The sequence below is a fragment of the Bubalus bubalis genome, chromosome 2 (genome assembly GCF_019923935.1).
Source record: "Bubalus bubalis isolate 160015118507 breed Murrah chromosome 2, NDDB_SH_1, whole genome shotgun sequence".
NCBI lineage: Eukaryota > Metazoa > Chordata > Mammalia > Artiodactyla > Bovidae > Bubalus > Bubalus bubalis.
The window spans coordinates 170,669,360-170,682,051 of NC_059158.1; the positions used below are offsets into that span (position 1 = coordinate 170,669,360).

At 42.0% G+C, this 12,692-nt stretch overlaps 1 protein-coding gene across 17 annotated transcripts in view; it reads left to right on the top strand.

The window, feature by feature from the left end:
- LOC102398746 (nuclear body protein SP140-like protein) overlaps positions 1-12,692 on the top strand; it is a 98,148-nt gene that overhangs the window by 45,715 nt on the left and 39,741 nt on the right. For 14 of the 17 annotated variants that reach the window (XM_006047059.4, XM_025278434.3, XM_006047055.4 and 11 more), the window contains 4 exons: positions 1,888-2,034; positions 2,745-2,828; positions 7,848-7,901; positions 8,527-8,610. In XM_006047059.4, coding sequence (XP_006047121.1) covers positions 1,888-2,034; positions 2,745-2,828; positions 7,848-7,901; positions 8,527-8,610 — 369 coding nt within the window. The remainder of the gene's footprint in view (positions 1-1,887; positions 2,035-2,744; positions 2,829-7,847; positions 7,902-8,526; positions 8,611-12,692) is intronic. The other 3 variants (XM_044937942.2, XM_044937943.2, XM_006047060.4) reach the window with 3 other exon arrangements.

A 12,692-nucleotide genomic window follows, 5' to 3' on the forward strand; every position in this document is an offset into this window, starting at 1 on the left:
GAGTCTGTAATGATCAAAATAGCCCTGGAACCCCCCAGATAAAAACAGACCTCTCCCCAGTCATCTTCACCCTCCCCATGGTCTCCATAACACCCATGAGCTATTGTTTCCTGGACGTACATCTTCAGCCTACACTTGATCTCTAGACTCATTCCACCAAGTGCCTGGAGATCTTTATTCAAAGATCTGTTGGAAGGATTTCCCTATAGTCCAGTGGCTAGGGCTCTGTGCTTCCACTGCAGGGGGCGAAGGTTAGATCCCTGGTTGGGGAATTGAGATCCCACATGCCACACAGCATGGCCAAAAAAAAAGATCTGTTGGACATCTCAATTCGGAGGCCATATCTATAACTATCTATTGCTGTGTAACTAACAGTCACAAAACTGAGCGGATTAAACCAATCATGGTTTTCCTTCTCACTTCCATCAATTCTAACTTTAAAATCTTTTCAGCTTGTCCAATTGTTTTCCAGTCTTTGCTGTGCCCATGCTAAGTTGCTTCAGTCATGTCCGACTCTGTGCTACCCCATGGACTGTAGCCTGCCAGACTTCTCTGTCCCTGGGATTTCCCAGTCAAGAATACTGGAGTAGGTGGCCATGCCCTCCTCCAGGGGACCTTCCCAACGCAGGGATTGAATCAGTGTCTTTTACAAGTCTCCTGCATTGGCAGGCGAGTTCTTTACCACAAGGCTTGCTATAATCCACGTCCTGCCACTTCTCACCTCAAATAGAACAGTCTCCTGCTTGTTTCTTCCCTCCTGTATCACTTCCTTAAGATTCACTCTCTGCATTTTAGCTCAGTAGACCTTTCCAAAATGCAGACCAGTTCATAAGGTTTTCCTGTTTAAAGCCCAATCCCATCCCTGGGTTGGGAAGATCTCCTGGGGGAAGGCATGGCAACCCACCCCAGTATTCTTGCCTGGGAAATCCCATGGACAGAGGATCCTGGGATTGCAAAGAGTCAGACATGACTTAGCACGCACGCATGCACCTTCTTGTGGCCCTCGGCATGAAGTCAAAGCTGCAGGTGTGGAGTACTGACACATACCTACTAGTTGTGTATTTCCCCATCATACTACATTCCCATCACACCAAACTCCTTTTAGTTACTTAAATTTGACAAGCGCTCTCAACCATCCCTGCCTTTTTATATGCTTTTGGAAAACAGTTTTGTATAATCTTCCAAAGTAGAAAATACAGGTAGCTTATAACTTAGCAATTACACTCTTCAACAAATCAACAGAAATGTATATTATTACCACACACACAAAAGATTGTTCACCATAGCATTATTTGTCATAGTCTAAAGCTTGAGCCAGCACAAATGGAGATTTTTTAGTTTTATTTTTTAATGGATAATTTCTGTAATGGAATGTTATACAGCAGTGAGAAAATATATATAACTGGATACAGATGACTACTGCACACATAATGTTGATAAAAGAAGCTAAATCCATATCTACCCTGCCCCCAAAAGAACAGACAGAACGAGAGTGAATGATTCCACTTAAAAGTGTTAGTCACTCAGTCATGTCGGACTCTGCAACCACCTGGACTATAGCCCACCAGGTTCCTCTCTCCAAGGGATTTCCTAGGCAAGAATACTAGAATGGGCTGTCATTCCCTTCTCCAGGGGACCTTCCTGACCCGAGGATCAAACTCAGACTCCTGCATTGCAGGCACATTCTTTAACATCTGAGCCACTAGGGAAGCTCTGATTCCACTTAGAGTTGAGAGGGGCATGAAGGAAGAGTTGAGCAGCAAACAGGAGAAGGGTGGGGTGGAGCCTCCCTCTGCAGTAAGATGACGGGAAGAAGACTTCTTAATGCTAGTGAGCTCCTTTTTGGGGAGACAAATTAAATTTTTCATTCATTAAAATTTGATCCAGGAGCAAAGCCATCCAACCATGGACTACAAATCAATTCCTGTTCTGTCCATCTAGTGGATATAAAGAAGGAAAAGCCATTTTTTAACTCAGAAGTTCAACTGCAAGCCCGAGCAAGGACTGGCTATAACCGAGTGTCTGACATAATAGGTAAGGTTGACAGAGAGAAAGTGGAGCAGGGGTCACGGGAACCAGGCAAGAGGCTGGGGCATCAGGGTCCAGCCAGCCAGTTCAGGTGGCTTTGGGCAGAGGAAAGAAGGGCAGGGAACCAGCACCCTGTGCTGTGAGTTTAGCAGAAGAGATTCCCCAGGGACCCAAAAAAACTATCAGAAGACAGATGATGGGTAATAAATATTGGTGTCCAGGAGACTATTTCCAAAGTAAGAGAGGAAAGTATGAGAAAGAAAGAAAAGGGGGGGGAGGATAGAGAGCCAAGATATTCAAGAGACTAGATGGAAAAGAAACACATGAAGACAAAGTGAGTTATCAAGAGATACCGTCCCTGGAATGAGAGGCATTAGTAAGGAAAAGGAGCCAAGAGGAAAGTGAAGTAAAATGAGAATGAAAGAAAGAGGTAGAATGGAGTAGAGAGTCAGAGGTAGATCTAGGGTGGGGGTGAGGGGTAGCAGGAGGGTGGGGGAGGGCAGTGTGGGCAGGATGGGCAGAGCCACCCTCTGCGTGTGAGCGTCATCACCTTTCATGCAGGACCGGGAATAACCTGCAGCTCACCCACATTCAAGCACAGACCACGTGCCTTGAATTAACTTAGCTTCTAGGTCTCCCCGGTGCTCTCATTCTGGGGTTTCCTGCTGCGTGGGCTCCACCCTGAGATCCTAAGGGGGAGTTGTTCCTCTGTGCAGTGATCAGCAGTGAGGACTCTGCAGAATCCAGTGATGGAGACGAGTTCCCAGAACCCTCCACATCAACACCAGGAAGGATAACTGGTAAGGAAGTGGGAGAGCAAGGCCAGGGCTGCAGGAATCTGCACGAGAGCTACTGTTTCTGGAGCATCTTACTTGGAGCCCCTTATGAACCATGGATCCAATTTTTCTTGGAATCGTATCCTCTGAATTTTACTGTTATGAGAAATGCAGGATGATATGAAATCTCTATCTGAGGATGAGGTCTATTAACTGATGGTTGTTGCCATTTAGTTGCTCAGTCGTGTCCAACACTTTTGTGATTCCAAGGACTTTAGTCCATCAGGCTCTTCTGTCCATGGGATTTCCCAGCCAAGAATACTGGAACGGGTTACTATTTCTTTCTCCACTATTAATTGATGGGTTCCATTAATTAATATGTGTTTTCTATTTTATTATATAAAGAAATATATTTTAAAAGTAATGAGTGTGTTTAAAACTACTAGTTGCTGTATCTATAAAATGTTAGATTTTTTTCAATGATTTTATTTATTTACTTATTTATTCCTGGCTGTGCTGGGTCTTCATTGCTGCCTTGGCTTTTCTCTAGTTGTAGCGAGCAGGGGTTACTCTCTAGTGATGGTCCTTAGGCTTCTCTCATTGCAGTGGCTTCTCTTGTTGGGGAGCACAGGCTCTAGGACACGTGGGCTTCAGTAATTGTGGCACAGGGGCTCAGTACTTAAGACTCCTCTAGAGCACGGGCTCAGCAACTGTAGCACATGGACTCAGTTGCTCTGCTGCATTTCAGATCTTTCTGGATCAGGGACTGAACCCAAATCTCCTGCTTGGCAGATGGATTCTTTACCACTGAGCCACCAGGGAAGCCCCAAAATGTTGGATTTATATGGTGATTTCTACCAAGAACAGAAAGTTTAATATGGTTTTGGCAATGCACAGGTTAAGTGCACCAACTCTCAGTGCAGTTGAAAATCTGCTTATCACTTATACTCAGCCTCCACATACACAGGTCCACATCCATGTTGCTGTTGTTCAGTTACTCAGTCGTGTCCGACTCTTTGTGACCCCTTGGACTGCAGCACACCAGGCTTCCCTGTCCATCACCAACTCCCAGAGCTTGCTCAAACTCATGTCCATTGAATCAGTGGTGATTTTCTTGGACCCAACTCCAACCATCTCATCCTCTTTCATCCCCTTCTCCTCCTGCCTTCAATCTTTCCCAGCATCAGGGCCTTTTCTAATCAGTTAGTGCTTCACATCAGGTGGCCAAAGTATTCGAGTTTCAGTTTCTCAATCCATGAATTCCACCAACTGTGGATTGTCAAGTGATGTAGTAAGCTAGTGTTTATTATGGAAAAAAAAAAAATCTGAGTCTCATCTGGACCTGTGTAGCTCAAATCCATATTGTTCAAGTGTGAACTGTATTCCTTTATTGGAAAGTCATATTATTATCTGGAGAAGGAAACGGCAACCCACTCCAGTATTCTTGCCTAGAAAATCCCATGGATGGAGGAACCTGATAGTCCATGGGGTCGCAAAGAGTCGGACATGACTGAGCGACTTCACTTTCACTTTCAGATTATTATCTGATCACAAACTTGAATCGTGTCACAGATAACTCATCTAGCTATCTATTATTACCAGAAATAAAGACTTCAGATAAGGTATTCTGAAACCCAAAGTGTTTTTGACAATTCTTAAGCAAGTCATGGCATATACAGTGATTTTTCAAAGGACCTTTGCAAACAATCTTACAACAACCTTAAAGGGTGAGCAGGACAGACATTGCTATCATTGTTTCTAGATGAGAAAACACAATCACATAAATGTTTCAAGGTCTCTAATAAGTCTCATGAGAGATGAAAGGGAATAACAAAGCTGGCGTTCTGGATTCTACATTATTTCCTTTGTAACACTGGAGCTCCAAATGATTATCTAAATGTTGTTTCCTCAGTCCTGGCAGCAGCCAGTGTTGCCATAAGATCTGTATCTCTGTAGTGTACAAATTGGTGATTTTTTTCCTCCCTTTCTACTTTCTAGACCCAGACAATATTAGAAACGTACCTATTTATAGAAACACACTAGGAAAAGTCCTAAAAAGAAGTAAAAATATTCCTTGATCTTGATGCTACAAAAGAGTAATATTTTAAATAAAACATTCAATCTATTTACTCACTAGATTTATCAAGTATATATTCAGTTGCTCAGTTGTGTCCAACTCTGTGCGACTCCATGGACTATAGCCTGCCAGGCTCCTCTGTCCATGGAATTCTCTAGGCAAGAATACTGGAGTGGGTTGCCATTCCCTTCTCCAGGGAATCTTCCCAACCCAGGGATCTCCCACATTGTAGTTAGAGTCTTTACCATCTGAGCCACCAGGGAAGCCCCAAGTAAAATATAAATTTGCTTCAGTTTTTGGGGAGTCCACCTTCTACTTTCATCTTAGTTGAGTAGGTAAATGGCTCTAAAAGATAGTCCCAAAACATATCTATGGTTCAGACACATGAGAAGATTATTTTCCAGGCTTGCAAATAGTTCAAGGACACCAGGTTGGCAGGGGGTGGGAGGAGGTGAGAAGAGGAGACTCAGTCTTGAACAGGTTTCCAAGGTACCCTACATAAGAAACAGCAGATAAATGACGTGTGAAAAAGACAATAGAAGGGGTCAGAAGTAGAAGACAGAGAAGGGTAGGATGGTTAAGTTTCAAGCAGAGCAAAGTCTCCCCTTGCATTTGAATTGTCTCTGCTATGGAGATAGGGGATGGAGCATCACTAACCTAAATGGCAGGTGACTTAGATGAACAGACCACACTTTCCAAGATTTTGTGAGTTTTCTTGTTAGGGAATTTCCTGCTCAGTGGGTTCCTTGGTCACAAACCCAGACTCCTCAAGAAGTTCCTTTGTGCAGAGGCCAATAACCTTTAGTCTTTAGGATCAAGTTAGGGAGGAGAGGCCCAAGAAGCCACCGTCTCTCCATCCCAGATGGCTCAAGTAGGAAGATCAGGATTGCAGCCCTGGACCACAAATATCCAGAGTCTAAATCCAGAGTTCTGTTTTCCTGATGAATCTTATTCTGACCATTCTCCATATGCCTTGATTTAATTACTTCTAGGATATCATTTTCCACATTTAACTTCTCTGGCTATGTTGGGAAGTAGAAAGAGGCAAGAAGGTATTATATATAAATTGTTGTTTAACTGGGTGAGCCCAATCAGTTGCTATATTGAAACTGTAGTAAAAATATGCTAGTAAAATGATATTTTTAGTACACACTATCACAGCAATTAATGCTAAAGAGTGGAAATAGTATACTTGTTCTCCAGCATGCTTTTATTCTATAGAGCATACCAAGCACAGTATTCCTCTATTCATTGTTTATATTATCTTTAGTCCCCAACTTAGAAAGTCTTCACAGAGTAATTTGTGCTTCTGTTAAATTATTGATGGAAAATGGCTTCAGAACAAATACTCTCAAACCCTAATTATAGTTAAACCATTGGCTAACAGTGATTTCTCATAGGGTTTTTGTAAATAAAGCTTCATTTTGTTTTTACAAAAACCTTAACAGGGAGTGAAGGTAACCAGGTTCTCCCAGGTTTATAGATGAGGAAACTGGAATTGGTAATGTTTGAGGGTCTTTTGATCTTTCCAGGTTTGAGGGTCTTTTGGTCTTCCCAGTTGGCCCTAGTGGTAAAGAACCCACGTGCTAGTAGGGGAGATGTGAGAGACTCAGGTTCAGTCGCTGAGTCAGGAAAGATCTCCTGGAGGAGGGCATGGCAACCCACTCCAGCATTCTTGCCTGGAGAATCCCATGGACAGAGGAGCCTGGTGGGCTATGGTGCAAGGGTCACATAGAGTCAGACAAGACTGAAGTGACTTAGCACACATGCAAGCACTCCCGAGTTATTTTTTATGAATTCACATGGAGAGTACAAGGCAGGACTGGGCAGGACTCCAACATGACATACCTGCAACGTGACACTGACCTATAGTCATATTCAAAAATATCTTCAGAAATAAAGTATCCTTTTTTGTTCATAACAGCCTAAAATATCAATCAGAAGACTGCTGTTCCCTCATTTCACAGATGAGAAAATTCCAGCACATAATCATTTAAGGGTCTTTTACACATATCGATAAAAGTGAAAGTGTTAGTTGCTCAGTCATGTCCAACTCTGTATGAACCCAACGACTGTAGCCCACCAGGCTCCTCACTCCATGGAATTCTCCAGGCAAGAATATTGGAGTGGGTGGCCATTCCCTTCTCCAGAGGATCTTCCTGACCTAGGGATCAAACCCAGGTCTACCACATTGTAGGCAGATTCTTTATCATCCTGAGCCGCCAGGGAAGCCCCAAGAATACTGAAGTGGGTAGCCATTTGCTTCCCCAGGGGATCCTCTCAACCCAGGGATTGAATCCACATCTCCTCCTTGGCAGGTGGATTCTTTATCATCTGAGCCACCAGGGAAGCCCATTACACATCATACATGGAAACTTACAGAAACTTACCAGAAGAGACAGAACTAACAATCTGGACTCTTAGGAAACATTTGTAATCCTTTATTCAAAATCTTTAACACAATGTTATAAAGCAACTCTACCCAAATAAAAATTGATAAAAATTTTAAAGCCAGATGTAAAATAATAATGCTTCATTATTTTAGAAAGGCAGTGTGGTGTATGTCCTATAGCTTACATGACAACCCAATAAGTTTGGGACAGAATCTCATTCTCAAATAGACTGTGTTAGTGTTCCTGCAGCAAATTGTGTGAATTCACATCAACCATGAAAAATATTTTATTGAACTCATGGCTGCCGAAGTCCAGGTTCGTTGCCAAATTAGTTAGCTGCAAGCCTATGAAAAAATACTGGTTTTCAAAACTTTTTTGACTTTGCAACTAAGGTTGAAGGATTGGGGGGGTCTTCACTCCATTTGGTAGTGATCTTTTTCCCTTAGATGAGAAGAGACAGTAATGTTCATCATTGCATCTTTAGAGCCTACATCCTGTCTGTAATGTGAGTATTCATAAGTTCATAACTCTTTTTGATATAGATTACTGGTTGTATTTTCCTTTGCTTACTAGATCCGTCAGCCATTGGAAGCACGTCTATTTTCAGAACGAGCAGTAGGAAGAGACGTAAGAACAATTAAAACTCTTGCAGTAGCAAATATCTTTCTTTGCTACAAAACCCCCCTTCAACTTTTTGGTTATATCATTGAAAATGAAGCCATAAATTTATAAGTATTTTAGATGATTCACATTTGTTTTGAATTAGGTGAGCTGGGCTAATTGATGTAACACAAAGACCTCAAGAAGTTGAGGGTTGCAGTGCAGTACAAGTTTATTCTTCACTCACATAAAAGGATAAAGCGGTTCCCAGGTTGGAGGGGTGCTCATTGAGGGCCCAGCTGATGGAGGCTCTGATGTTGAAATTGTTGCTTCCACGGTCTCTCTGGATAAGAAACAGAGTGAAAGCAGGAATGTTAATATGTGCAGACAAGAGGAAAGGGTAAAAGCTAGTGACCAAAGGGAGTGCCTTCCACAGCAAAGTTGTGCCCACTTTCAGCCTTGGGGGTGGTTCCTGGAGCAACCTTGACCACCAGATCAGATGGAGCCACGGTGGGGCCTGGTGGGAGAATTATCCTTAACCCTCTTACACAAGCTTCCCTTTTCCAAATTTCCTTTTAAAGAATTCCATGCTGTATTGGTTGGTCCTAGGACACAGACTGAGATTGTAAAGGACTTTTATTTCGTTCTGCAGGGATGAGCGGTGGTGACTCTTCAGACTTCAGTAACGAAGGAGAGCCTCAGGCAACATCTAGTTCAGCCCTAAGAAGTGGGTCAGGTAAAGAAGATTAGGATGTCCAGCCTTGGCCTGCAGCATGTCAGGAGTCTGAATTTAAAGCTACTGCTTCCAGATGCATTTCATTCTGAGCTCCCTGACTACCTTGTATCCAGTTAATCCTGGGAACTACTTCTGGGATTTTTAGAAAATGGAAGGAGGCAGGAAATTATTATAAATTCACGCTTAACAAAATGAGTATAATAATATAATATAATAATGTGTGTGTGCTCAGTCATGTCCAAATCTGCGACCCCATGAACTGTAGCCTGCCACGTTCCTCTGTCCATGGGATTTCCCAGGCAAGAATACTGGACTGGTTTGCCATTTCCTACTCCAGGGGAACCTCCCAATTCAGGGATTGAACCCACATTTCCTGCACTGGCAGGTGGATTCTTTCCCACTGCACCACCTGGGAACCCCTAGTAACTAAATGTATACTTTTATATTCCTAGTTTAGCACAAACAATTACCACAATGATGGTATCTTTTTAAGCACTTACTGTCATGTCTACTAACACCAAGATCCTAGATTTCTATAGTGGTATACTGGTTGACACTAATGCCATTTGTAATTATAAAAAACATCAAAAGACAACTGGTCCTGCTGTGTAATTATAGACAGAAATGAAAGCTTCAGATCAACCATTCTAAAACTTTAGTATAGATTTTGTCAGATATTCAACATATTGTGTTTAGATTGTCTGATGGTATTTTAAATTGCTTTGGCAAATAAGATCTTACTCTGCCATCACAAAGTCTTTAAGACTTAGGCAGGCTAGCTATTGCTTCCCCATTTGGGGATGAGGAAATATTAATGGATGTACAAATGTTTAAGGATAAAAAGGAATGACTATTTTATGTAACAGAAAGATAAGAGCTGTGTTGCATGATCAGAGTCCAAAGAGGAGATACAGGGATCTGGCATAGTCACAGGGGAATGTATCAGTGTCTGATGCAAGAAAGTATATTTAACAATAATAAATGCATGTCATCTAGTCCCATTACTTCATGGCAAATAGATGGGGAAACAATGAAAACAGTGAGAGACATTATTTTCTTGGGCTCCAAAATCACTGCAGATGGTGACTGTGTCCATGAAATTAAATGACACTTGCTCCTTGGAAGAAAAGCTATGACAAGCCTAGACAGCATATTAAAAAGCAGAGACAGTACTTTGCCAGCAAAGGTCCATATAGTCAAAGCTATGGTTTTTCCAGTACTTGTGTATGTATGTGAGAGTTGGACCATAAAGAAGGCTGAGCACCGAAGGACTGATGCTTTTGAACTGTGGTGTTGGAGACGACTTTGAGAGTCCTTTGGACTGCAAGGAGATCAAACCAGTCAATCCAAAAGGAAATCAACCCTGAATGTTCATTGGAAGGACTGATGCTGAAGCTGAAGCTCTGATACTTAGGCCACCTGATGTGAAGATCTGGCTCATTAGAAAAGACTCCAATTCTGGGAAAGATTGAAGGCAGGAGGAGAAGGGGACGACAGAGGATGAGATGGTTGGATGGCATCACTGACTCGATGGACAAGAGTTTGAGCAAACTCCGGGAGTTGCTGATGGACAGGGAAGCCTGGTGTGCTGCAGTCCATGGGATTGCAGAATCAGACACGACTGAGCAACTGAACAACAAATAAATGCATATGTATGTGTGTATATGTCACATATACACACATATATGCATATATATGTGTATATATTGATGAATATATTTAACCACCAGTATTAGTGTGAATATTGAAATATATATATATCCTGACTGAGAGGGAAAAAGCAAAAACCATAAACAAAGAGGGTGGGAATGGAGCCAGCTATATGGCATACAAAACACCTAAAAAGATAAGACGAAAAAGGATGAACAGAGAAATTTTTTTAAAAAACAGATGTTAAAAATATAACTGGACTTCCCTGGTGGTCCAGTGGTTAAGAGTCTGCCTTGCAATGCAGGAGACACAGGCTTGATCCCTGATCCGGGAAGATCCCACAGGACATGGAACAACCAAGTCTGCGTGCTGTAACTACTGAGCCCAGGCACTCTGGAGCCCATGTGCCACAGTTAATACCCAATGCAGCCAAATAAATGAACATTAAAAACACAGGACCTGCAATTAAATTTGAATTTCAAATAAAAAATGAATGATTCTTAAAAAAAGAGTATAACTGATGAAATGAGAGAAATCAACACAGAAGACAAGAGAAATCAGGGGCAAAGAAGCTTACAGAATCAAAGTGATGGAGATAAATTTTCTAAGGAGACCATAAAGAGGAAGAGAAGAAGGAGGTGTGGCTAGGTAGAAAGAGAGCAAATCTCCAGTGGATATGAAGAGTGGTCATTGGAGCAGATGTATTTCTCCTCAGCCCATCTGAGTTGTGGACACAGATCAGCATGACCACATCAAAGTATGCTTCCTAGTCACCATTTGTAGTCTGTTGTTTCCTTATTTCCTTTCAGTGTCCTGTGGATTCAAATCTCTAAAGATAGACTCAGAAGAGATGCCAGTCTATTAGCATGTGATAGAAAAGCCAATTGTGATTCTAGTTATCAGTTTTCTTTGTTTCCCTGTCTGCCCAGAGGAAAAGCTCTTCCTTCTTTAATAATAATGGAAGAGTTAGGCTGAAAAGATATTCTGAGTAAGTTTCTTCAAATTAAAAGATGTTTGAGTATGTTTCAAGTTTCACATTTCAAGATCAAAATGTCACCAGATTGGGAAGTTTTATAGACGAAGATGGGTAATTTTCAAGGTATCTCTAGGAACTTTACCATAAACATGATAATAAAGTCTGTGATTGATAGGCCTGTGATGTAGGAAACTCATAGAGAACTGGCAGAACTAATAATAATCAATAGAGTGGCCAGTGTCAAAAAAGCAAGCAAATGGTGACAATGAAAGTGGTAAACTGCGAGATGAAGCTAAATATCATTGAAGAAAAAATAGATAAATGCAAAGACTGTAATATTTTAAAGCCAAAAGATCAAGGTAAAATTGAAAGAAAATAAAAATTAGAAAGGGATGTGCCAGATTAGAGAGGATCACTTCAATAATAACACTAGCTCCAGAGACAGAAGCATAGAAAACCAGATGGAATGAGATACATACAGGAAGTAATCAGTGGAGGGGATGAAGATGAGGCACAGAGAGATGGTTGGATGACATCACTGACTCAATGGGCATGCGTTTGAGTAAGCCCCAGGAGTTGGTGATGGACAGGCAGGCCTGGCGTGCTGCAGTCCATGGGGTCGCAAAGAGTCAGACATGACTGAGCGGCTGAACTGAACTGAACAGAGAGATAAACGGTTAAAAGATGAGGGAAAAAGAAAAAATGGTAGAGAGAGAAGTGGGACAGTGCAAAAGAAAGAGAGGAGAGAAATGGAGAAGTTGTGGATCTGAGAGGCTCATGAGACCAAAGCAACATTGTTCACAATGGCAGTGAGTTTTTAGGGTAAGTTGTCCCCAGGTATCAAAATGGCTCTTGTAACTCACCCAGTTCGTAAGAGACGTTGCCAATGGAGTTTCATGTACTCCTACAGCTTCAATCACCATCTACAATCAAATTGTTCCTAAACCCACATTTCCAGCCCAGCCTCACTGTGTCTTCTGTGCTTTCAAACTCAATTATCCAAGTATCAGAAAGACCTGGCCAAAGTCCTAAGGTTTTAGACTCCTCCACTTAGATATCTCTGAAAGACCTTCAGACTCAACACTCAAAACTGAGCACATCATCTTTCCCCTGAAAACCAGTATCTGCTCCTCCAATGTTCTCTACCTCTAAAACACTTACTGACTCATTCTTTCAACTTGAACTTCTCAGTCATCCATGACAGAGACATCTCAATTGACATAACCCAGCTGTCACCTGAGCTTCCCTGGTGGCTCAGGGATAAAGAATTCGCCTGCCAGGGCAGGAGATGCAGGTTTGATCTCTGGGTTGAGAAGATCCCCTGGAGAAGGAAATGGCAACCCACTCCAGTATTCTTGCCTGGGAAATCCCATCGACAGATGAGGCTGGTGGGCTACAGTCCATGGGGGTCACAAAACAATCAGACATGACTTAGCAACTAAACAACAACAATCTG